The sequence below is a fragment of the Haliaeetus leucocephalus genome, unplaced genomic scaffold (genome assembly GCF_000737465.1).
Source record: "Haliaeetus leucocephalus isolate CR32 unplaced genomic scaffold, Haliaeetus_leucocephalus-4.0 Scaffold262, whole genome shotgun sequence".
Taxonomy (NCBI): Eukaryota; Metazoa; Chordata; class Aves; order Accipitriformes; family Accipitridae; genus Haliaeetus; species Haliaeetus leucocephalus.
The window spans coordinates 4,930,855-4,955,992 of record NW_010972698.1 but is presented as its reverse complement, the minus strand read 5'-3'; the positions used below and the strand labels follow the sequence as shown (position 1 = coordinate 4,955,992).

The window sequence follows — 25,138 nt, the reverse complement described above, 5'->3', positions numbered from 1 at the left end:
TTTGGGTACGTGTTTTGCACAGTTTAATATTTTTCTGACAGGGCTACCATCTAATGTGCAGCATATGAAATGTTCTATTTGTGCCGTCTGGATTTGTTTTGGAGAAGAGAGAAGCACACTGACACGATTTACAGTATATGATTTGCAGTATATGTGCAAATCTCTGCTTGGGCTGTGCGGTTGATTCTGCTTGGGAGGTCTTAAGGGTTTATACAGAAAAGTGTATTTTGCTTGAAAATGACACAACTATTTCATTGTGTTTCAGGGTGAAGGCTGTCGTACTGTCCCGCTTTCTGGACACGTGGGATTTGACAGTTTGCCTGACCAGCTGGTTAATAAATCAGTTAATCATGGGTTTTGTTTCAACATCCTGTGTGTGGGTGAGTATTTCCATTTTGGAAAGTTCTCTTGCTGAAAAGGGTTTCTCTGCAGCTGGATGTAGCTTGTAGGTGACAGTGTTAACAAGGTAGCTTTGATTTAAATTTCCCCAACTGCTCTGTCTGTTTTCAGGAACAAGATTTACTGGTGCCCTGGGAAATCCCTGCTGGGGTTATGCAGTATGGCTTTCTACCAAGCAGTGAACCATAGAAATAAAATGCCTAAAATCCCAGGGTTTTATGATGATCTTTATTTTCCTAGTATGTTTGAATTAAATGTTTTTAAAAGAAAATAGGTACTCATGCCAGAAAACTTTGTTCTGAGGTCTTGTTTGGTTAGGTATTGAATTATTATTATAATTATTTTAACAAAATACCAGTCATGCTCCTCTTAAATCACTAAAAGCTTTTTTTTTTTTCTCCTCCCTTCTGTGCATACTTGAATTAAAATAGTGTCTGGCCAAGCCTTAGCTGGTCAGACAATCATCCAAGCTGCCATGTGGTATGGATCTCAGCTGGGGTCTGGCGCTGTAGTAGGACTTGGTGTCTGTCCCTGCAGCGTCTGCCCGTCTCACAGGTCTTCCCCAGGGTTAGGATCCCAAATGGTCCCTCCTCGGAGGCGCTCCTAGGTAACAGAAGTAAAGTCTTGTATGGCTTTGGTACAGTAGTTTAGTAAGGTGGATAAGAAAATTAATAATAGGGAATTAATAGTTGTATGATAGGACAATTAGTTTGTTTTACTGATGCCAGTGCCCTGCCTCTGGGAGCAAGAGGTTATTGTGTGGCCATGGCTGCTCAGAGTAAGCCCTGTCTGCAGATGCTCCCAGCAGTGCCTGGCATGACAGAGGGGAGAGCTGCAGCTGTGGATACCTCCTGGGGACTCAGCTGGTGGTCAGCTCTGCACCTGCACAAAGGTTGTCTGTCCCCTCCCATGAGAGATCCAGCTTGTGGTATGGACCTGGTGTTTGCCCAGGACAGGGTTAAGTCTGAGACAAGAGTCGTAGGTCGAGGAGAGGGGAGCTGAGCCTGCTAAATGGAGCTGAGAGGAAAACTTTCCCTGACAATGGCATTCATGTGAGATGATAAACTTTGCTGACAAGTGGAGGTCACTGTCAGGCTGAGTGGCTAGGTGATTCCACAGTACGTGAATGTGATATGACCTAGTGAAACTCCTGTCCCAAAGACTGAAGCCTTGAAGTATTTCCTTTTGCACTTACTGAGCTGCTGTGTTTTTCTTCTACGAGTTATAGGTGTAGCAGTGGATGCCTCCTGTGGTTATATGTTCACTTCAATGTGTGGAGAGGAGTTGAATGCTTCTGCTTTCCTCTTTGCAGGACAGAAATGGAATGCATTAATCGCTTGTTGATCTGAATAACAAGGACTTGCCCAGATCAATATGCGTTAATTATTAATGTCAGTCTTTTATGAATAGTAATAACACAGACATGGTCAGTCTTGAAATAAAGAAACTTTATAGAAAAAATCAGTAAGTTTCATTAGAAAAAGATCTACAAATCTTGAGTTGGGGAGGTCAGGCTTTAAAATGTCTTTTGAGAGTTGTCTGGTGCCTCTGTTAACTTGTGGTAACAAAGTTAAACTCTTAAACATCCCGGATAAAGAAAACAAAAAGTCCCAGAGTCCATCTGTAACTTATTCTCTTGGGTCTCACTTGTACAGCAGGAGTTTGGGGTGAAAAATTGAAAGAACAGGGAGAAAATGAGGATTGGAGCCAATAAAACAACAAGTAGATGAACTGATCCCATAGTCAGGCCACTAAGCGTGATAGAAAGGCACTTCATTGCCCCCATTTTTCAGCTGTGTGTGTCATCTGTTGGAGGAAAAATCCAATGACAATTTTGCTCTGCGCCATACTGGATCTGAGCCACTGATTCCCCCAGCTCCTGATGGAGGAGCCAAGGAAAGCTTCAGAAATTGCTCTCAGCAGCACGTCCAGAGTGGAGCAATTTTTAGCTCTTCTCATGCTGAAAGCTATCTCCCCTTTGAGACTAGAGCCAAAGATAGAATAAATGAGCAAACCTCTCATAAGAAGTTAGGGGGTGCGGATGGTTTCTCTGGTATTTTGTTCCTCAGCACAACCACTTTCTTCCTAAAGCTTCCGTGTTAAAATGTTAGTTCCCTCTTAATTCAGTGCAAAGGCTGGAGAAGTATTTAACGGCTGAGACCTTCTGTGCTGACTGTATTTCTCAGTGAGATGGGGGAAAGAAAGAGGAAGAATAGGCAGATATTTTTTGATGTAAACTTCCTCAGTTTTGCCCAGGGTAGATTATAGTTGCATTAGACTAGTATCCCCTTATAAGCAGGAGTTTCCCTCTTCCTCTCTCCTGGGATTTGCAGGGCATTTGTTCTAACTAGCCTATTCAGTGCAATGTGAAACAGCTATTTTGTGGCAGGAATTCTTTCTCTTTTCCCAGGGGCTGTACCCCAACTGCTTGAGGTCTCCAAACGAACGAGCCCCTTGGAGTGTGTGAGCTCTCGCTGGCTGGGGAAGGAAGGGATGTGCACAGGTTTCCTCGTGCAGAGCTGCCATCTGCTCTCCAGCAGGCAGCTTTCTCTGGGGTGATGAGCTGTACAGCCTGGAAGTTGCCCAATGGTTGTTATTGCGGTCACTGGTGCAACCAGCTGAGGAGAGAACAGGGTTTCCTCAACCAAAAAGCCATCGATCTCCTCAGCCCTCTTCTGCCCACTTGCCACTGACACCCTGGGGCGGTCAGCAGTGGCGGGGAGCCGGGTAGTCCTCTGAGGTGCTCCAGCATCTTTTGTGAGCCCGTGTTGCTCCTCTTGTTCCTGCAGCCCAGCCTTTGCCTTGTGATGGGTGAATCGTGTGGTGTCTCTGAACGCCTGTCGGATGAAAAGAACTATTTTTTCCTCTCTCCATGAGAGATGGCCTTATCAGGCTGAGCTGCCTCAGGGCTTGTCTCAACAAACCTGCTACATTGGATTAGCTCCTATTTCTTCACATGAAAGGGCTGTGCATGTGTATACATTTTCTTTAGGATTGAATTATTTGATATCTGGAGCCACGGTTGTTAATCTCATGAAGGACAGGTGTTGCTCTCTTGTGAAAGGGTCCTCTTGTGAAAGCTGCTCCATGCCTTTGAACAGAGAAATACTCCAAGAGCTCCTCTGTCCTCCCACAGAGTTGATTGAGGATGATAGGACTGGGGCCTCTTAAATCCTGAGTGATGTGGAGAAAGGGGCCAGTGAGCAGTTGTTTGTTGTTTCACTTAACATGTACTAGGGAAAAACAAATTAAATTGCCAGCCACAAAAAAGGAGGTACAACTTTTGTGGTGTATAATTCAGCTTACTGCTGCGAGGTACTTAGGATGCCAAAATTTCTGTGCAAGGACGAAGCCACGAAGATGAACTCAGCACAAAGATACCCATTTTGGTTTGGGAAGCCAGGAGCTTCCTAAAGGAAGAAGCATTTGCTGTGGGCGCAGCTTCTTCTGTTCCTCCACCTTAGCTGCTGGCTAGTGTCAGAAATGGGTATGGTAGCACCTCACCTCCACCTCTCATCTCCATCTCACCTAGAGTAGCTGGCGTTGGGTAGCCCTTGTGTTGCTTGCCTGCACAGTATGACATGTCACTTTGCAGTACCGATGTCTGGATCACTCACTCCTTGCGGTACTGGTGCTTGCTGTCTTTTGGCATGGGCTCTGCCTGGTCACCAGCTGGAGAGCCCCAGAGTGTGAGCAACGTCCTGCCCAGGCCATGCAGGGAGGGCAGTCTGGTCCCAGAGCAGAGGATTTCTGTGGAGTAGCTGAAGGGAGGTGAGTGGGTCTTGTCCCAGCTGTGTTTTTGCAAGTGGTGCCACTGCTCTGTCAATGACGGATTTGATGAACCGTTTCCGTAGACCACTGAAGACGCTGCGTGCATGTGCAGTTGGAGCAGGGACCATGTCTCAGGAGATGGCAAGGAGGTGTGGGGAGCCCAGCACAGTGTCTCTAGCCTGGCAGGCTGTCGGGTGTTAACTGTGGATGCTGCCTTCTGGGCGCTGGTGTAAGGTTGCTGCATGTCCAGAGCCTGACTGATGTGGTGTCTCTTGCCATTTTTTTTTTTTTTCACATCTGAAAATCGACAGACTTAACAGCTAAATTCCATCCCATGATGAAAGGCACAACACTACACCTTTTCAGTAGCTGTCAGAGCTTCTGATGCAGAAGTCTAACAGGAAAGGTCACCCTCCCTGCCCTGTCCTCCCCACAGCGCTTTGTCAGCCCTGCTTCAGGAGAGCAGACCACTGCCGAGTTGCATAATCCTTAAGTACAGTTTTGGAGATGAAATCACACGTGTGCCTATAAGCCTGACATCAGGAAATAATCTCCCTGCCAAGGACTCCTCTTAGTTTGCATACACCGCTGCTTTTTCCACAGTAATTCTGCCTCCCTTAATCCCCATTCATCGTTTTTGCTTTTTGGAGAAGATTCCAGCGCTGTCGGCTGGAACAAGCACAGACTACTTGTCCTTTTCATCAGACCATCTGTTCCATCTGGACTCCTGTCCTTACAAGAAGCAGTTGGCACCATTTACATCTTCCAGCCAGTGGAAAGTTGCCTCTGTGTGAGGCAGAAACTCCCAGGAGATTCAGAAATCCTCCCTTCTGTCGTTTTGCCCTTCAAAGTAGCACTGCTCCCTAGCTCTGGTCATATTTAACACAACAAAGCACTTTATTAACATCTTCAATCTTTTGCCATACCATGTCACTCCACCAGTGTTAACATCGTGCTTCTTTTAGCTGAGATGGTCATTCCTCTCTCCTCCATCCTCCTTTTCCCTGGCAGGCTTTAATGCCGTGCCGTGTAAGTGGGGTTACACAGTGTGGGGATGGGTGTACCTGCTGGCTGAATATCATTTCTGGTGTGCAGACTTCATGTTTAAGATGCTGTGTTAGTGGCTGGGTGTTCTGTGTTTTAAACACGAAGTTGTAGGTGTTTGGATGGGCACCTATGGAAAAATGCAGTACCAGTTCAGATCTTCCCCTTCCAAAAGGAAAACCTCAGTGTGTAAATTCAAAGTTGCCTTTGCTGGCCCTGTGTAGCTGGCATGAGATGGAGTATAAAAACATGTTCTGTCTTAAATATTTGCCTGCATTTCTTCTGCACTTCTCCTGGCCCCTGTGACAGTTAAAGTCACTCCTGCTGAAAACAACACATTAGACTGATTTAAAGTAGACAATGATTAGCAGGTTCAGGATGAGTTTAAACAGTAATCTTGGCCTCACGTGAACACCTTTCACCCTAAAGAAGGAGGGAGGCAGAAATGAGAGGTGGCTTACAGGGTGTTCTGTCTGCCCAAAGCCAATGTGATTTACACACGACCTTGTGTATCCACTGCAGAGAGCAGCTCCCTGCCCTGGTCACTGCTGCTGCTCCCCCTGTCACCCTGTCCTGCAGCCCTGGAAGCTTGAGGGACAGAGTGCTGGATCCAAGCCTGCTCCAGGGCCTGCCAGGCTGTGGGACAGAGAACGTGGGGCAGCGGCACAGGAGGAGACTTTGCCAGGCTGGTGTGTGGGCGATGCTCCTGCACCCCAGGGCTGACAAGCTCCCCTGTCCCGAGACGCCCCGTTGGGGATCCTGGCATTCGCAGGCAAGCAGCCAACTCCCTGCTCTGTCCCACCCATCCCTTGGCAGGGTCTCTGGAAATGCTGCAGCCTTCTCAGGCTGTTTAGATTTTGGGGTTTTTTTTACACTGCTGTTTTCCTGGAATGCCTGAGAAAGGCCTGGCAGGTTGTACAGGCTGTCTGCTGTTAACTCTCAAAATCTCCGTCCAAACCGTGCCAATGCTCTCTGGTCTGCTGTGCTTTGTGCACCTGCTCCCCATTTGGGGCAAACAGTACCCCAAAAGCCCAGACTGGTTTGATTCCAAGTCAATGCAGGGCTTGCTGTGATCAGCCATGAGTCTTCTGGATGGTCCAGCTCATTCTTCCAGCCACAGAGAGAACCTTGTGCTTTGCTGGTCCCCCTCCCTCCTTCCTGCCGGTGCACTCCGCTCGGCAGCATTGTAGATACAGCTGATGCAATGACGTAGCACAAGGGACTGCAGCAGTGCCAGCTCCTGGTGCTGACTTCTTCTCCCCTTCGGATTGCAAATGAGATTGGAGCGAAGAGCAACTGGACTTGTGGCTGTTCTGGCTGTAACTGGCATCAGTCAGTGATGGAGCGCAAGCTCTTAGCTGGCTCCCAGGCAGCTCTGCAGCTCAAGGTGTACATTGACTTTCAAATGTTAATGAATCTTGCTGCCTCTGGAAAGATACTTGATACACGATCCTGGCAATCAGAGACCACTCAGTTCCCACAGCAGTGGATGTTTGCCCTGCCCTGCCTGCCATGTACTTCAGCCTGGAGTGAGAGAAGTCCTTTCTAGGGCCAAGAGAGGAATTTGGCTGCTTGCAGGGGTGAGGCTCTGAGATTTGGATGGGGGAGGATGGGGAGGAGTTTCCCCTTGTTGAATTGGGCATTTCATGCAAGTTTGGATCTGTTGCAGAGCTCTAAACCTACAAAAATAAGAAGCTCTTTTCTTCTGAGCAGGGTAGGAAAATGATGAAGTTGTCTTGCTTGGGAGCTGAGGGCTCGGGGAGGGGAGAGAAGGTTGCTTCAACCAGACAGTCCCCCTGTGGTCCCGCAGCAGGCTGGAGGAGCAGCCTTCGCAGTGGGTGGGTTTCGGCTGGCTCCTCAAGTTTCAGCAAAAGCCAGCTGGGCAGCTCAGAAATTGCTGTTTCCCCAAAACACAACAGCCCTCACAGGGCAGCAAACCACACTGCTTACGGGTATAGCACGAAGTCAGATCCTTTGAGCTTGGAAAGCTGGCTCCATTGTCAGAGCGTGGTAAGGCAGGCTGCCCTATGGAATGAGTGTGTGGAGGGATTTGTTTTGTTCTTCCTGGGGTTTTTCTAAACCAAATTTAAGACTGGCCTCTGGGATTTGTCCCTTCCTTCCAGACAAGGAAATAGTTCCCTGTTGATAGATGGAATCCAAATAGCAGTTCAATGCTGCAGAAGTTTCTGAAGCAGATTTTGGAGTATTGTATAGCTTGTGTAGCCTCTAAGGTATGGTAACAATATTACAGAAAATGTCCCCTCCCAGTCTAGAAGGCTGATGTCTCAACTCAGTCTGTTGTGGGTACAAGAAACCAACCGCACAACTTGCTGTAGGACTGGAACCAATCACAGTGTTTCTGCATGGAAGAAGGCTATTTCAGTGGCTGCTTATTAGACACCTATTGATCTGGAGCATCTTTTTTTGGAAATGGCAATGAGCCCAATTCCCCTTCCCACTTTTTAATGAAAACAGCATCTTCTGTAGTGTAGTTGTGGGTTTACGCAGGATCTGAATGATGCTTTCCGCTTTGCCTTTTCAACTCTTACTTTTCATCTCTATTTTCTAACAATATTAATGGCCATTAGACTGTGAAATGTAATTTGCCTGGAATACAGACCTCCCATTGTACATGGCTTTCTGCTTGCCAGACGATCCCTTTGGAGCATGAGATCTGCTTTCATCTGCTACAATTTCACCCCTGTTAATGTTTGGAAGCTGAAAGGCCAAGCCATATTAATATTCAACAGAACATTTAAACTCTCTTTTTCTCCAATAGGGGAAACTGGCCTTGGTAAATCCACCCTCATGGACACGCTTTTCAACACCAAGTTTGAAGGTGACCCAGCATCTCACTCACAGCCTGGGGTCCAGCTGAAATCCAATACCTACGACCTGCAGGAGAGCAACGTCAACCTCAAACTGACTATTGTGAGCACAGTAGGCTTTGGGGATCAGATCAACAAAGAGGACAGGTGAGTGAAGGGGTAGAGAGGCGGTATCATGACCTGGTTTTCTCATCCAGGGTCTCCCCCTGGGCCCTAGTTGGGCCAGACTGTGCTGTAAAGTTTTCCTCCTTCCTTCTTACTGGTTGTCCATGTCATCTCTTTGGGATGGGACAGGTAGATGAGAGGACAGAGGCTGTGGTGCATCAGCACTGCTCCAGCTATCAAAGCAGCTTTTTTCATGCTGTCAGAGCAATATCTGGCCTGCTGGCAGCCTTCTGCCCAAATTCATCTGGTGGGGAGAGCGGAGAGCTCCAAGGCACCTGTGCTTGTTTCCTTGTGCTGTGCAGAACGCAAGCTACTGACCAAACCACTAGCATGGGTTAGTGACCACTTGGCTTAACAGCCACTTCTGGCAGGGCTCTTCCATGTTGCCAAAGGAGGCACGATAAATGTGCAGTGAGATATACCCTGGGGAAGCATCTCTGGCAGCTCACACCCCAGCGTGGCTGAAGCGTGGCAGTTAAGGGGTGTGCGATTCCACCAGACCATCTCCAAGGTGCATCTTCCCAGAGACATTGCTGATGAGTTTTGCTTTGTTGTAAATCTGTTAGATTTTCTTTTTAGTTTTGTTTGAGATGCACTGATATCTTTTACATTGTGAGTCTGACGGGCTCTGTATTTCAGATGGCATTGCAAGGGAGTTGCAGGGATTTCCTGCCCCAGAGCGCTGGGCTAAGGTAGCACTGAATGGAGATGTGTCTTCCATCTGCAGGACTCGGGGCTGTGAGAGCAGCAAGCCGTTTGCTCCCTGAGTGCAAGCAAGGGTTACGCACTGCGAATGAGCCTACATTATTCTTGCTTTTAAAAGTCTCTCACCTTCGTGTTTCAAAGTAGGAGAGTCTGCTTTCCCTGAAAAGGATGGTGTGTCTCCTGTCCTCTGCTGAATCTCCCGTACTGTGTTTGTCAAACGGGCTGCTACAGTCTGATGTAGGACCACATCTCCTTGACAGTAGTGCAACTTTAAAATTTCTTACGGGTGGATTGGTCTTGGGAAGTGAAATCTAACAAGCAGCTTGTTTCTTAGAAGCAAGCAAAGGAGCGCTGTCTGTTTACCTCTCTTACTGTGTAACTCTTTTTTTTTTTTTTTCCTTTCACCAAAGCTATAAGCCCATCGTTGAGTTCATTGATGCTCAGTTTGAAGCCTACTTGCAAGAAGAACTGAAGATAAAAAGGGTCTTGCACAATTACCATGACACCCGGATCCACGCTTGCTTGTACTTCATTGCTCCGACAGGCCACTCGCTGAAGTCCCTGGACTTGGTAACAATGAAGAAGCTTGACAGCAAGGTAGGCATGTTTAACTCTTATTTTGCAGGTTCACCATGTGCATGGTGGAAAGGCTGCTGCTTTTCCAGAGCACATCTCCCCATCTTGAATAGCCCTTATGCTAGTGCAGATGACTAGGTTGGCAGATAAATCCTGTAGATTTATTGAGCACTTTTAAGTTTTTGTAAATTGTATTGCAGACTTGGGAAAACTCCCTGGAGCAAAGCTGAGAACTTCTTAACACTCTGTTCCTTTCTAGGTGAACATCATTCCCATAATTGCCAAATCTGATGCCATTTCCAAGAGTGAGCTGACCAAATTTAAAATTAAAATCACAAGTGAACTGGTCAGTAATGGGGTTCAGATCTACCAGTTCCCAACAGACGATGAATCTGTGGCGGAGATAAATGGGACAATGAATGTAAGTGCTTCCTCCTCTCCCAGAACCGCGCTGTCACTGTAGGGTTGGTGACCCATACTGGGGTGCTTCTTAATCCACTTTCCTTTTTATTTTGTGTCTTAAAACCAGAGGATTTCACAGGGATCCCATGCTTGTAGTGTCATCCTAGGCTAGCAGAACCTTGTGGTGGGCTACTGCCTCTCTGGTGGGCTTTTTTAGTCAGAAAACAGACTTTTAACCCCTTCCTTGTCCTATTGCGTATCTTTTGAGGGACATGTAGAAAATTGGACAGACGCCTGGCTGTGCAGGGCAAGGACAGTCCTGGGTTATGAATTAATCAGATGGGTATTACCCATCTGGTGTGAGGTGCAGGCTGCCTACAGACATGCACCTCTCTGCTCCTCTCCCTGTGTTTTTTGCACCAAACAGTTTTGCTCTCCTGGGCTGATGTTTCCTGCAAAGCCCTGCCTCCATGGGTGTCTCCTCTTGCCTCTGGCTGTCCTTGCAGCATTGCCCCTTCACCTGGCTGGCTCTGGGACTCCTGTCTGCACTGAGGTGCCATTTTATTATTGATCAGGTTACTTAGCTAGGTTCTTGGTCTGGTTTGGCCTTTTGGCTCTGGTACTGTTGGCCAGAATGGATGGACGGGGGATACAATGAGGCTGGTTAGAGCAGTGGCTTCCCTTGAGCTACATCCAGCCAAGTGCTGATGTGAGAAATAAAACACAAGGGTGGGACCCGAGGCCCATCCAGCCCTTCTCTTCCCTAAACATCTGCTTTTGGTCACTTCTGGAGTATACAAGAGAGGGAATGTATATGATGCTTCACTTCCCCCAGATACTTCCCCAGCATCTAACCCCGTTCAGCTCAAGGGTTTCTCTAGATTTCTGTCCCTCGCATCACCTGATGTGCCCCCCATCAGCGAACTTCCAGGATCCTGTGGCAAGGAGTTACACAGCTTAACCAGCAACGTGTGAAAAACAGTACACAACTTGGGCCAAACATGTCTCGAGGTGCCTGCAGGCACTCGCTCTGGCATTCCCAGCATTGTGGGTGCCTGTCTGTGGCTCCCTGAAGACAGAGCAAGCTGCCCCTTGGTTCCTCTGGCAGCGCATCCTGACCATGCTCCTGTTTTCCAGAAGGCTTTTTACAGGAAAGCAACTAGGGGAAGCTGCTTGCTTAACGGCTGTTGATGAAGTACAGGTCTAGCTGACATGCTTTTATGTCATCTCTTGATCTAACATTAACAGTTGTAGAGTGTTGTGGAGAGGCCTGAAAGAAACATGAAGCTTGTCCTAGCGTAAGAGCTGTCAGTGGTGGTTTCCTGGTCAGAGTAGTTTTGTGATGGCATCTTTCTCAGTGCTTAGTGCTCTGTGTAGGATTACAGTTACTCCTGGAAATGAAGATACAACATCACTCCATCCTCAAGGAACCAGAGGTGTGATGACAAGGGGAGAAGTCCTCCCCCCTTGGCCATTCTGAGGGTGGAGGTAAACCTCTGCTCATCTTTCCTTTCAGCCATTTGCATGTCTCCTGGGAGGGAATTGCTGTCTCGGGTCATAGATATTCTAGGTTGTGTCAGCTGCTGCACAGAGAGATCAACTCTTTAAATCCTCCATTAAACTGATATAAATCATAATTACCAGGTTTATGGGGACTAAGCAGGCCAGAATCTGAATCTGATCAAGGCAGTTTTGCAGACCTGGAAAACTTGCATCCAAATACTGATTTTATTAGCAATGTAAGACAAATATCTTACACTTCGGGTCAGGAGATGAGCTTGTGGAGGGATTGAGACCAGTAAAAGAGCCAGGATGGGTTGATTTAGGTTTGTGACTTAAAGTGCCATTTTAGTCATGTTTAAAATTGAGGAATGGGAACCTTTGATTTAAATCAGTTGCCTTAACCTTTGTGTTTGTACTTCTCTACAGAAAGCTTCATTGTCTTTGCCTGTTACAGATCAACATATTTGAAAGGTTATAAATGCAGTCTTCATGCTTAAGTAGTGCTTCTTGCTGACCAGCAGCTTCTCTGGATTGGTTACTTTTCTTTTTTAATTACAGAGAAAATTGAGACTGGTCTTTTGATTACTTAGTGTTCTGCTTATTACCTCCATTAGTTGTCTTTTGCATGAAAAGTAAAAATTAGGCTTTAAAATATGCAAACTCACTATTTCATATGCATTTTACTTTATTATATCCACTTGTGTTGGATGCATTAGGAATCTTTTTCCAGAGTATTTTGCATTCCCAATTGGCTTACTAAACAGAGAAAATATTGCCTGATCTGGCAGGAATTGGTTAACTGAAGGACTTAAAATCTGTGCCATCATGATCAGAAACAAAAGTATTTAACCATGAACAAAGGCGTCAAGTGAAGTATTTAGAAAATAATCAGATTAAACACATCTTCAGAACAAGATGCTTGATTTTGGTTGAAACTGATTTGGTCTTTTTGAGAATCCCATCAAGCATATATTTACAATTTCAGAGAAGACACTGTCTAAAATCCTTTAGGTCTCTTCCCATCTGGATTTTATTCTTAAATCAAACAAGAAAAACAAGCTCTCCTATTCTTTCAACTCCCTATTGGCTTTTCCATTTTGAATGAATTAGTCTAATTACTGAAGAAAATATTCTCCCTGCACCTGCTAGTTAAATGAAACTACATGCAGCTATGTGAGCTGTCCCACATGGGGAAGCTGGAACTTCCTTGCTGATGGAAGAAGGAAATCACCAGCACTTTTTCCCTGTCAAAGACAGCAGCCAAACAGTTGGTACCAGTGGAGGAAGTGACTCTGCTGTTGAGGGCAACTGGGCTTGAGGACGGCTGAGGTTTAGGCTGTGCCTGTGTGGCCATAGCACGGTGTTTCTCCCACTGTCTCAGGTTGCTCCTCTTGCTCCCATCGCTTGCTTTGTCCCTTGGAAATCCCCTTACTTCACTCTCCTGGAGACCTGGATACGAAGCAAACAAAAAGCTTTAACAGCTGTGAAAGAAGCTGACCATGGGATGCTCCTCACAGACAGCCTCAAGAAGCCAACAGGGAGGTCTGGAAGCTCTCACCCAGAAGTGGCAGGATGGGAAGATGAGAGAAGTGAGCAGCTCTGGTGGGCTGTGGAGGAGAGGGTCACCAGTGGGAAGCACATTGCCACTAGCAAACGTTCGCTTGATCCTCTGTCCTGGAGGGGGAGTGGCTGGCCTGAAACCTGAGGTGCCACAGAATTGTGATGGCTTTTCCTCTGGAAGTAGCACTGTGTAGACCTGCAGAGGAGGCTGTAGCCTCTGTGGGGTTTAGTAACTGAGGTGTTTCAGAGTTTCCAGCAGTTGGCCACAGGTACAGACCAGTTCCAGTGGATCCCATAGTGAGGAGCCCGACCTGCAGTAGGTGAAGAGCCCACCCAGTGCCCGGCACTAGCCAGCATGTCCCTGTGGTGTGATGTCTCCGGTTCCTCCCAGAGCAGCCAAAGGTGGCATGTGGCCCTTGCTCAGCCTTGGGGTCTCTGCTTGCCCTCTCTCCTGTCAGGCTGCCTGGCAGTGGCTGCCCAACGGGATGCTACGGGATGTGCAAGGCCTGTTTGCAGCCAGTGGAGAGGCAGTGACCTGCTCCACAGGGACCATTGATGAGTCGTCTTGACTCTGTTTGCAGAAGTGTTTGTGGATAGTGCTGCTGCTTGTGCGTGGCCTGTCTTGAAGTCAGAAAAACAACAGCTTGTAGAAACGAGGCAGCAAATTATTCCTTTGAAAGCTGGCTAGGGGAGTTTCCCTCATGTTGCGGTATGGAGGCTGTTCAGCTGAGACAGCTTTGTTTCCTTCCCCTCCAGTGTTTTGTATCCTCTGCCCTTTGCGATTAGACAGTCTTCTGCTGAAAATCAGAATCCTTCAACCTGGGAGACCCCTTTCCTCTTTCTGCTGCTTGGACTCTCCCTCAGGGAACTTACCGGGCGCAGAGCAGGCACAGCTCCATGCTGGCCTGTGTTCTTCCAGGCGCTGGCACGTCAGTATGATTGCAAAGGTAACTCGGCATGGAGAGTGACCCAGGAGGTCCCAGTGCACAGAGCCTCTGCATGGCCCAGGGTGGCCCCATCAGACTGACCACCAGCCCCACTTTGCATGTCCCATGCGAGAGCTGGGAGGCCAAGGAATAAATGCTGAAGAGCAGATCTTTGTGAATGCTTGCAGGCAGTTTTGCTGTATTTGCAGTTTGACTGTATAAGCCACACTCTGAAAGCAGAAAACATCATCTCTGAAATACTTTGGTTGTACCAGCTGTCATGAACTTGTCCAAGTTTTCAGATAACCTGTGGAATTAAAACTTCACTACCTGCTCTTGAGAGCAGTGCAGGGTTGCTGATCTTCCATATAGTTGGCTTCCTGGGGCCCTTTTAATTGCCCAGAACTCAGTGCACTTCAGAAGCTCTAGCTAACAAATGTCACTGCACAAAACTCAGCAGAAGGGGTGGGTGCAGGGAGCTGGCAACTTTATTTTTAAGTCCTGAAACCTTGCGCTTGACTTCTTTGCAGCTTGGCAGAATGCAATACGATTACCAGGAGCAAGCAGAGGTGGGGAGGGATCTTGCTTATTGCACAACAGATAAATGCAGCAAAGTATGATAGCAGTGTCTGGAGGGGTTTGCTTGGCTGCTTGAGTCTGGGGAATGAGGGGAGTGTAAGGTGAAGTCTTCTGAGCCTAGAGAGGTGTCGGGAGTTGTTTCTGTTCCAACTCTGCTGAGCTTGCACTGGGCGAGTCTCTTAGTCTCTCTGCAGAAGACAAAAAGTACCTTCTTTACTAAGAAGTGACTATTTTTTATTTCTGAATTTTTGAAAAGCAAATCCCTCTTGTTCTTAGTCAGCCTTCAGGTACTTGTAACAACTGCACTCTGTGGAGTGTGTGTCTGAGCTTGAAGAGTGTAACAAGGCGCAGCTGAGCTAGCGGTACAGCTCTGCTCTGCTGTGCCCAGGATCCCTCCTCATGGGTGTGATCCTTGGATTTGGCAGCCATCTAGCAGTGGCTGCAGGTAGCATTAACATCATGAGGATTTTATAAAGCCATTGGCACTCCTTTGGGTTTCTCAGAACCAGTTTTGATAAAGTAGTGCTGCGGGATTTGGGAAGGGGGTGCTGAGGGTGAGCCCCTACACAGCTGCAGGAAGCGTGAGGCACTATGGAGTGTTAGCAGGGGGCAGGCTCAGCACAGCCCCAGGGAATGCAGAGTCCTTCCCAGCTCAGCCTGGGGCAGACCCAAGGGCACACGTGGATGCGGAGGCTGACCCAGTGCAGGACCTGTTCAGCCCTTCCTCACCAGGGCTGAAGCAAGCAGTGGGGAAAGAGCTGTTACTCTGGTTGTGAAGGAGGGACTTTGATCTCATGATCCGATAGGGCGAGTTGTCTTGTGCTCCAGTGTGAGCTGAGGGAGTGGTGGGGGGGATAAAATCAAGAAGGCTCCAAGACCTCTTTTATTGCTTCTGTGCTTGTGCAGATGTTCTCTCCTCAGCCACGGCAAGCCCCCGGGACAGCACCGCAGTCACAGCCGCGCAGCACGTTGTTTGAGCTGTCGTTCTGATGCTAGTCTTGCACTGGCTCATCTCAACCTGAGACCTTGTGGCTGGGAGGATCAGCCAGGTAGAGGATGTAGAGTGGTAGCACTAACAAGGTTTCGAAAAAGGACCTTTCCTTTTTCCCCCCTTGTCTTGGGCTAGTGGCCAGTGACTAGACTCCCCGAGATTAGCGTGTGCATAATGACTGTCTTGCTCAGTGGATGTGCTAATCTCTGTGTGCTGACAAGTCAGCCAGAGTTGAGAGGGACTAACACGGCTATCATTAAATGTGTTCCAGGGCCACTTGCCGTTTGCAGTGATCGGGAGCACGGAGGAACTGAAAATAGGAAACAAAATGATGAAAGCTCGTCAGTACCCCTGGGGCACAGTGCAGGGTGAGTTGAGCCCTGGGATTTTCGTAGCATGAATGGTGACACTTCTGCCAGGAGGCAGAGGGCTCTCGTAAGAGGAGCAAGGGCCTGCTGGACTTATATCTCACTGGGAATTATCTTTTGTTAAATCCTTGTGTCAGGCCTATAGTGACAGTTTTCTCTGCTCGGAAGGGCTGTTAAACCTATTGGAGGAGTAGACAGATAGGGAATGTGGGAAGACACCTTTGGTTTTGCTCCCATCTTACTCCTTATCATGTCTTCTTACAGTGGAGAATGAAGCTCACTGCGACTTTGTGAAGCTGCGGGAGATGCTGATCCGCGTGAACATGGAAGACCTTCGCGAACAGACCCACACGCGCCACTATGAGTTGTACCGGCGATGTAAACTGGAAGAGATGGGTTTCAAGGACACCGATCCAGACAGCAAACCCTTCAGGTGGGAACCCTGGAGGAGACAGGAGAGCTTAAGAGAGGCATTGTTGGATGCGCTGCGCTTGTGTGTGTATGTGTGTGTCCTTGAGAGAGCATGTAAAGAACCAATGCAGCAAGAAAACCTGCCAGGTCAGATAAATCCAGACTTCAGCAAAGGTGTTGGCTGAGTGAGAGAAGGTGAAAACACAGAGACCGTGTGCAGGATTGACTGTGAAACTGCAGGCATAGGAGTAGAAATGTGTGTGCTGCAGGGATACAGCAGTGTCCCTCTGAACAAGAGGGACAACAAACAACTCTTAGTTGCCAGCTAGGCTCTTTGAATTGCCCAGCATTCAACATACATGAAAGTGCAATAGCTTACAGACCTCAAAAATGGTTGGATGAAGACGACCTTGGGCACACGTGGGTGGGTGAGTAGCAAATGTGCTGTGGGCAAGCAATATTCCTGGTGAGGGCCTGATTTCAGAGGCTCAGGGGAAGCAGAGTTTGTCCCAAGTCATATCACTGGACTTTCCTTTCTTTTTAGCTTACAAGAAACTTATGAAGCCAAAAGAAATGAGTTTCTGGGGGAACTGCAGAAAAAGGAAGAGGCAATGAGGCAAATGTTTGTCCAGAGGGTCAAGGAAAAAGAAGCGGAGCTGAAGGAGGCTGAAAAAGAGGTGAAGACTGCAGTACTTGTCTCTTCATAGTTGTGTCTCTTGATAGATCCACTTCCAAGTAGGTAGCTGCTGCCAAAGCACTTTCTGCAGAGTGTGGTTTAGGACTTTCTTATCAAGAAGCCTAAAGTTTAACCTGGGGTCATGGGGACATTAAGGTGTTCATCCTGTAGGACAAAACTAGATCATAGTGCTTGTACTGTACAACTTACTGCATCATGAAAGTCCTGGAGTCTTGATTCTGATGGAGAGTTGCAGTGTGGCAAAACTCAAGGAGAGAAACAGCCCCTGATATAAGCTTGTTATATAAAAAATATGTCCATACAACTTCCTTAGGACTGTGAAAAATCCATTAATTTACTGACCTTTAAAGAAGAAAAAGGCAGAGACCCCTGGAAATGGATTAAAATATCTTTATGATTATACTCTTTCAATCCCCTACTGTTAGTCTGTGCAGTGGTGCCTCACTGGAACAGTGCCTGGTTTGTAAGTTGTTGTGGAAGGAGACTGTTCCCTGCCCTTTGTCTATGCAGTGTCAGCTCAGGGGGCTAGAAATGATGTAGAGACCAACGGAGACTTGCAGGATCAGATCTCATGGGATCCTTCCATCTTCGCTTTTTCCTGTGAACAGAATATCTGGTAGTGCTGGGTCCTGCTCACCTCTCTCCTTTCCCTCTAGCTGCACGAAAAGTTTGATCGCCTGAAGAAGTTACATCAGGATGAAAAAAAGAAGCTAGAGGATAAGAAGAAGTCTCTGGATGATGAAGTAAATGCATTTAAACAAAGGAAGACAGCAGCTGAATTGCTCCAATCTCAGGCTCAGCAGGCTGGAGGATCGCAAACTCTTAAAAGAGATAAGGAAAGAAAAAAGTAAGTTGCTGACCCAGTGGTATTTGCTTTTTAGTAATGGTTCTTCTTTACTATTTTTCTGGGTGTTCATCTCTCTCTCCCAACCTAGCCAGTTCTTATCAGGGGAAGGTTTGCAGCCAGATTTAATCCCTAGTAAGGCTGAGCAGTAGCTGGAAGCATTTTACCTTTAGCTGTCATCCTGAAGAGCAGGGAGCAGTGCTAACCTCCCTCATTGCTTGCTGACAGCATGGGAGAGGATGGAGAGATTCCCGGCTCCTCCCTTGGTCTGTCAGTGCTTGTAATGAAGTGGAAAAATACTGGCTGCCAAGGCTAGGCTGTGGGTAGCAGGGATGTCCCACTACCCACAGAGAGGAGCGTGTCCTGTCTCAGGTTCTTATTTGTTTAGGTTGGGAAAAAGCTTATACTGTGGAAATTATTCAGGGAGACTAATAGTCTTGAATTCTGGAGTCTGCAAAATGTAAGGCTGCAAAATGAGGGGACAGGTCGCAGCTCTTTGTTAGTGCTAGCACTCTTGTCCAGCCCTAAATCAGCTTTTTGCCCTCCACAGAAACAGTGAGAGATACTGCATGGCTTTAGCAGGAGTTCCCCATGCCAGGGACTGGTGTGACAGGATCCAGCCCCTCATCAGGGTCCTATGATCTGGACCGTTGGCAGTGCCCATGCCAGGCTCCTAATGCTCTGCCGTTGCTCAAGAGCAACCAGCTGTACAGCTGAAACAGTTCTCCTGGTGCACCTAGCAATGAGCAGTTCCTTTTCTTCTCATTGTGGTACGTTGCCTGAAATGGAGTGCTGTGCCACCTTAGCATGTGTACAAAGAGCGGTGCACAGATAAACAAGGGTCTGGTTTCTATACCACTGCCATAATCCCCTCTTTGCACATCCCTGGGGCAAATCCAGAGTAAATCTTGCCTGCACTATGCAATCTTAAATACATGGAGAAGTGCTGTTAATACGAACAATATGGCACATGCCCGAAGAGCTGACAGGACTGTTTGTCAGGGAGAATAGCCCTTGACTGTTAAGCTTGGAATCAAGTGAGACAAGAGAGGAAAAACCCAATAACCAGAATGAGATCCTGGTTTAGTCTTTTTAGTTTTGAGCTGGAGCTGCTTCAATGTCAACATTCTTTTGCCATGAGCAATTAGTGCTGCCCTTTTCTTGCTTGTCCGTTCCTTTTTCCACTGCATATTTTGATTTGCTCTTTTGAATTACCTTCAGGGGCTTTTAATATCTTTTTATACTGAGGAACCTGAGACTGACTGGGGACAGACATCTCTCCCCAGCCTGGATTGTGTGAGGAATACACAACTGAGTTCTTTTATGCCTAGAGCCCTCAGACATCTGCACACTGAGGACTGCAGACTTCAGCCCTGAGATCAGTCAGGGTCAGGAATGCAGAAAAGGGAGATGACATGCCTATAGTATGAGCAATTAGTCACTGTGGCCCAAGTCACACTCTTGTTCCTAGAAGCAGTTCTGATCTCAGAAGAGCTCCTTGACACCAAGCGCATTCATATGGAAAAGCATTGGTACCTCTGTCAGTTAAGGACACAGAAAGGCACAGAAAACTCCATGAAAGAGATAGGTCAGTGCTTGAGTAAGGCTTGGGAAGATATTAGGAGGCTTCTCTCTCCTCCAGGAAAATAGCTGTGTTAGAAATAGCGCTGGTTTTTTTACTCTGTAACTTCTCCAATTGTCCTTAATAATACATTTCAGTACTTAGATTATAAATATCTCTTAACAATCCATGAATTTCACAAGCTGTAGCTTAATTGTATCTTGTTTACTAGTGGCTGACAGTACACTAGCCTTTTTCTTTCACAGGTCACTCTTTTAAACCCAAGCTCTGTAATTTGCACTAATCATTGACTTGGTTTCTTTTTTGTTGTTGTTGTTACATCATTATCATCATTACTAGCTCTTACGTGTATGCTGTTTTACAGTTAGCTGCTGTTTGACTGCATGGTGCATGAGGCACATTGTCCTGGTAAGCGTCATTAACTAATACAGACCTCACAGTGGGATCAGTTACAGTTCCTAAAAAAGCAGATCCTGTGCAAGTCCAGAAGCCTATAAGTATTATCTCTGCCTTCCTCTGCTTTCACCCTTACTATACATGCTCTACCAGTCTCTCTCTACATATGCAGTTGTAGAAAAAGGATGCAATGAAGTTTGTCTAAAGATTCTGCAAAGTAAAATGCAGAGAGACTCAGTATTAGGACATGAAATGTAGAGAAATAGGGATTAGGTTCTCTGCCTTTTAGACCTTCCCAGCACTTTGGTGGCTCCATTTTCTTTATTCTGTCGCCCTTAGAAATAAATTAACATAGGCCATGTTGATACTATGGCAACAATTGCTATGGAGATGTGCTGATGATAGAACTAGCTAGCCATGAGAATGTCTTTTCCCCTTCTCCTCCTTCCCTCCCACCCCCCCCCAAGTTGTAGTGTTAACTTGCAGGTGAAGGTAGATGCAAGACTAGTTTCTATCCCTCTCTTCACATACTAACAGATGGTAAAATCTGCCAGACCTAGAGCTTTCCTTTGTCCCAAAGCACCAGAGAATCACTCTGTGTGTGTGTGTGTGTGTGTGTGCGCGCGTTAAAGAAACTACTGCCGAGTAACCAAACCAATATTCACCTGCTGACTGATTATAGTTGATTGTCCAAAACTGCAAGAAGTGATGGGCTGAGCATTTAGCAGATAATGAAGGCTCTGAAGATAAACTGAGAGACTTTATGACATTTTTAACAGTTAGATGGGTCACCCATGGATTGGAGGTTCAGGTGTAGCAGACAGACACAAACCCACACGCCTGGGAGCCGTGCCAAGTGCGCCCACGGTTAGGGTAAGGCTAGTGGTAGAAGAGGGCTGTTATTCCAGGTGCGTCCCGAAAGCCAACCAGTGCGCTTTGCCCCTGAATAAGGCCAGTGTCCGAGCTTCCGAGGAGTTTTGCCAAGGCGTGGAGAGTTCCCACTGGAGCAGAGCCCTGTCAGTGGTGTTATGCTGTGAGTCTGGTCTGCTCCAGTTGCTGTGGCTCTGTCCAGAGTGTCTCTGCCTTCATGTGAGCAGGGATGTAAAGTGGCCACATAGTCACGGGCAGGCTTCTGGAACAGATAAGGTTGCCTGAAAGGGTTAACAAACCTGGCCATAAGCAAGTGTCTGCAGTGCAAAGTGCCAGGAGTTGTTGTAAAATGAAGGCTCATTTAAACAAAGATGTGTAAGAAATGCACCTGCCTGGCAGGAGAGCAGCATCCTCATTAGAGTTATTGGTTAAACTGCTCATAACAATGGTCTACTTATACCTAGGTTGAGTGTGTTTAATTGAGCCTTTTTAATTTGCTGTTGATTCTCTGGTGAGAGGAAAAAGAAAGCTCCCACAGGAATGTCTTGCTTCTTGACAGACCAGCGATACTTATTACCCAAGGCAAGGGTGACAGCACCCCAGGCTGAGGTGGGCAGGTCTCTCAGAGAAGCGACCTGTTGGTACAGCACCACTTAACTATAAAACACCCTAAAAAACTCAGCCTCGAGTCCACACTTCCCTGCAGACAAAGCTAGGATTTACATTCTCTCCAGGATACAGTCCAAACTAACTTAACAGTCTGCCGTTAAATAGGGAAAAGCTGATTCCAGGATTCCTTCCCTCTTAGCTCCACCAAGGGAAATGGAAAAGCAAGTAAACATTACGCTGTCAGTGAGAGGCATTTGAATTTAATTTCAATGGGACGTTCCACTTAACAGAAGAGCCTCAGAAGGGTCTTGCACTGACTCAAACTGGAGCTTGCAGTCGTCTTGAGCAGTCTGGTTGAATGAATGTCTCTGCTGCCAATGGTAACTGTAAAACAATAAAAAGAACAATTCTCTGCTTATCAGGCTCTGAATGTGGAAAAATAAGCTCAAGGAATAACAGTGTTCATTCTGGTGCTGAGCACAAAGGCACGGCTAAAGTGCAGTTTGAGTGAACATTACTGATTTTTGTTGGTTTTGGATTGCTTTTGGCAGTCCTCATAACTGTACACTGTTGTGTACTGAGCTTTGAATCAAATGAAGTTCTTTGTTCCCACTATACAAATGCAGACAGTGCCTTTTTCAATGGGCATTTGTCCTTGCTAAATTAAATATGTATATATGGTACTTTTCCAGAATTCAAAAAAATACTCTCCATATTGATCCATAAAGTATTGCAGGGCTCCACTGTTTTACACGGACACAGACAAGTCACAGTTGATGAGTCCTGTAGCTTGCAAAACTGTGAAAGGATTGTTTTAGAAAATAAATTTGATTCATCCCACTGGTGAGTGTGCGTGCGTGTGTATGCATGTGTGTGTCTGCATAAAGCACGTTTTGTAATCAAATTAAACCTTATTAACACTTAGCAACATTTCTTTTGTGTGTGTGTGTGTTAGGAAACATTTATATTCTTATTTTGTTTTTTTGTTATTAATCCATAAAACCATTAATCTGCCTTTTTCTTTCATTTTCAGTTCGGGTTTCCTGTAGAACCTTTCCCTTCACATCAGAAGCCAATGCCCCCACATTCGGTTAACACGCGGCTATGCCATTGTGCCTGTTTGCTCACCTTTACTCATTGCTCCCTTCCTGCGCTCACCATTTTGTTTTAAGCAAGAGTCCGCACCCTTGGCTGTTCTGGGTTATGGTTGTTCTTGTGAAGAACTCGGCAATAGCCTACGTGGAACTGGCAAGAGATGCTCATTGCTGATACCTCTTCCCCTCTGGGCAATAGCAGGCTGCCGAGTGCTCGTAGGGCTAGCGTCCCCTCTTCTCAGTTGCTTGGCTTTTTGTCTCTCCCTCCGTTTTGTGCGAGGGCTGCATGGTAAGAGAGCGCAGCTGCTTGGTGGTGTGCATTTAGCTCCTGTCGTGGGACTGCTGTGAATGCAACCCGAGGCTGCCGTGGGGTGGGACGTGCTGTCTCAAGAGACCGGCTGCCCTCTCCCCTTTTTAATTGGCTGTATCTAACCCCTCATTACCCCCTTCTGTGCTGCCGTGTGTGACTCTAATTTTAAAGGACTTTTGCAAAACTTGACACCCTCACAGGCATGGGCCTGAGTCCAGACCTCTAGTCCCCAGGCTTGGGGGATTCTCAAACTTGGATCCACGGTTTGCAACTAAGTGTTCTCTGAATGCTGCAGGGGTCACGAAGGATCTCTTGCCTTGTCTCCCTCTCAGTGTGCTGGCCTGGATGCACATCCTGGATCCAATCTCAGGGAAAGCTGGTCACCTTGCTGTACATATCAGTGTTTGTGAAGAAAGACGATGATGTTTCTTTGACTTTCTTCTCAGTGATTCCAACAATTTCTGATTTTAATGCAAAAAGTATTACCTTTATTTTTTTTATTTGGCATCTGTTTAGAAGTGTACAGATGCTGGCAGGTTGCTTCTCATATTTTCTATTCAGCAAAAGGCTTGTTTTACTGCAAGATTTGCACTAAAAAGGAGGGTGTTTTGCTCACTGGGCCCAGGAGTTCACTCTGGCCAAGTGCAACTGTGGTTTGCCTGCAGGTGTCTTCTCTGTGTATTTCTGGATGAGTTTTGTTTTTAAATAAAGACTTCATCAGACAGTGAATTCTGGTTAACATTTACTACTTTTGTTTTTTTTGTTTTCTCTTGCCCTTCTTTTACAGTAACCCATGGCTCTGTACTGAGTAATTACCCCTGAATACAATGAGCTGGAATGGACCTTCATTTACTTGTTAAATCGGAGGGTCTAATAAAACGTGACAGCATTTCAGCTGTGACCTTTCCATGGTGTTACCCTTGCTCTCTCCTATATCCTCACTGTGATTCTGTCTTTACTATGTACTGGTGGTTATTGCTTTTATTAAACAATGTAAAATTAGTCCTAACAAGGTTTTGGATGCTGCAACCTTAAATACTACAATTTTTTTTTTCTCTACAATTAATGGATTCCCCTTTCTCCTGGTTCCTCTCCACCCAGATGAATAAGGGATGTGGAAATAAGTTCTGTGAGTTATTTTTGCTGGCAAAATAACAACGCAGTTTAAATGTATTTATTGGTGACGTTAAAATGACAACACCGCCTTAGTTTAATTATCGCATAGTTGAGAGATAAAAAACTCTTTTCTCTTTATTCTTGGTGTCATTTTTGTGACATCATCTATCTTTTTTTATTTGCTTTTATTTTTTCTTTTGCTAATTCATGCTGCCTGAAGACTAGCCTGTAATCCTCATTTCCATTTCAGACTTGCTTGTTGTGACCCTGATCCTTCAGTCGCACTGTGTGCAGGCTAAGTTCTCTGTAGGTGGGTGAATCCACACGTCCTGACCTTGCTGAAAGGTCAGGATGCATGCTGCCAAATAGTTTCAACAAAAACCCTTCCAATCCTGGGTTTTTGGAAGATAAGCATGCCTCAGACCTAGCCATGATAGGTAATGCTGTTTTTAGTGCAAGCTGCTGCTGAGAATTTAATAGAAAGGTAGCCTGCATGATGCTAAAGCCTCACGAACAGTTTCTGCATACAACGTGTTGGTCTGGCTCGCTGCTCACAGCAGCAGCAAACCTTATGCAGTAACTCAGATCAAATGACAGTCTGTCCTCCATTTCCGGCAATCAAAGCAGTTAAAACTCTTGATTGCAATGTATTTTCTCAGGTATTCTGTTTCACCATAAATACAATTTTATTTCCCATAAAAGTCTTTGATTGTTTTGTGGTTTGTTGTTTGTTTTATTTTTTAAGCAAGTTAAAATAATTTGAGTATTTACCTCTTCCTCTACTGTCGAATGTCGGCCTGCTCCTCAAACCAGTCAGTATCGGTCTGTCAGTGATTTCCAGATTATCTGCTAAAAGAACTATTTAATGTGGCTTTTTTTTTTTTAAACTATACTGCAGGTCACTGGCTGTTCTTCCTGACCATTTGCCTTATTAGAATGTCATTTAAAGTTATGTAGAGTCTTTTAAAAGACTTTAAAGAAAAAAGGTTTTTTTTACTTGTGTGATTTCCTTGAAGTACTTGAGGTACCACAAGGTTCCATCTCTCCTCTGTCAGCTGTTTTCACGTTGCATCTCTTTTTCCTGCTTTTTGAATGTCTTTCTCTTTTTTGCTAATCTTCTGGTTTTTTCTCTTTTTTTCCCTTTTCTCTCTCTGTAGCTTTTTTTAATCTGTCTTCGCCAGCTGCACTGGGTCTGAGGGAGAAGACTGCCACTTCTAGAAGAGTTTAAGGGTCTTATGTCTGGGGGGGGGGGGGAACAAATCTTCAGTGTTAGTGTCTTGGAAAGAAGCTCTTTTACTGACTTGCATGGTACCTAAAATTGAAGTGTCTTGTGATTTGTGTGACAAGACAGGGTAATACGGGGGAACTGATTGTTTACCTGGAATTTTGAAG

At 46.2% G+C, this 25,138-nt stretch overlaps 1 protein-coding gene across 5 annotated transcripts; it reads left to right on the top strand.

Annotated features, from left to right (window-relative positions):
• The first annotated feature begins 268 nt into the window (after positions 1-268).
• On the top strand, positions 269-24,401 carry SEPT6 (septin 6). 5 transcript variants are annotated; one of them, XM_010568953.1, is made up of 10 exons: positions 269-380; positions 7,994-8,189; positions 9,323-9,509; positions 9,748-9,909; positions 15,721-15,817; positions 16,082-16,250; positions 16,773-16,905; positions 17,582-17,772; positions 19,716-19,759; positions 22,260-23,359. In XM_010568953.1, exons 2-9 carry the CDS (start codon positions 8,023-8,025, stop codon positions 19,717-19,719), a joined length of 1,110 nt encoding a protein of 369 aa, XP_010567255.1. In that variant the 5' UTR covers positions 269-380; positions 7,994-8,022; the 3' UTR covers positions 19,720-19,759; positions 22,260-23,359. The 5 variants fall into 5 exon arrangements, 4 of the variants coding, with proteins under 4 accessions (XP_010567255.1, XP_010567253.1, XP_010567254.1 ...); XR_774439.1 differs by having other exon boundaries at positions 17,582-21,606; XM_010568951.1 differs by lacking the exons at positions 19,716-19,759; positions 22,260-23,359 and adding an exon at positions 23,418-24,401.
• The last annotated feature ends 737 nt before the right edge of the window (positions 24,402-25,138 follow it).

What these genes read in the sequence shown, in the direction of transcription:
- SEPT6 (XM_010568951.1), top strand. Translation starts at nt 8,023, where the DNA reads ATGGACACGCTTTTCAACACCAAGTTTGAAGGTGACCCAGCATCTCAC. An exon ending in CAGATCAACAAAGAGGACAG is followed by an intron (nt 8,190 to 9,322) that starts GTGAGTGAAGGG and finishes CTTTCACCAAAG; the next exon opens with CTATAAGCCCATCGTTGAGT. An exon ending in TGAAGAAGCTTGACAGCAAG is followed by an intron (nt 9,510 to 9,747) that starts GTAGGCATGTTT and finishes GTTCCTTTCTAG; the next exon opens with GTGAACATCATTCCCATAAT.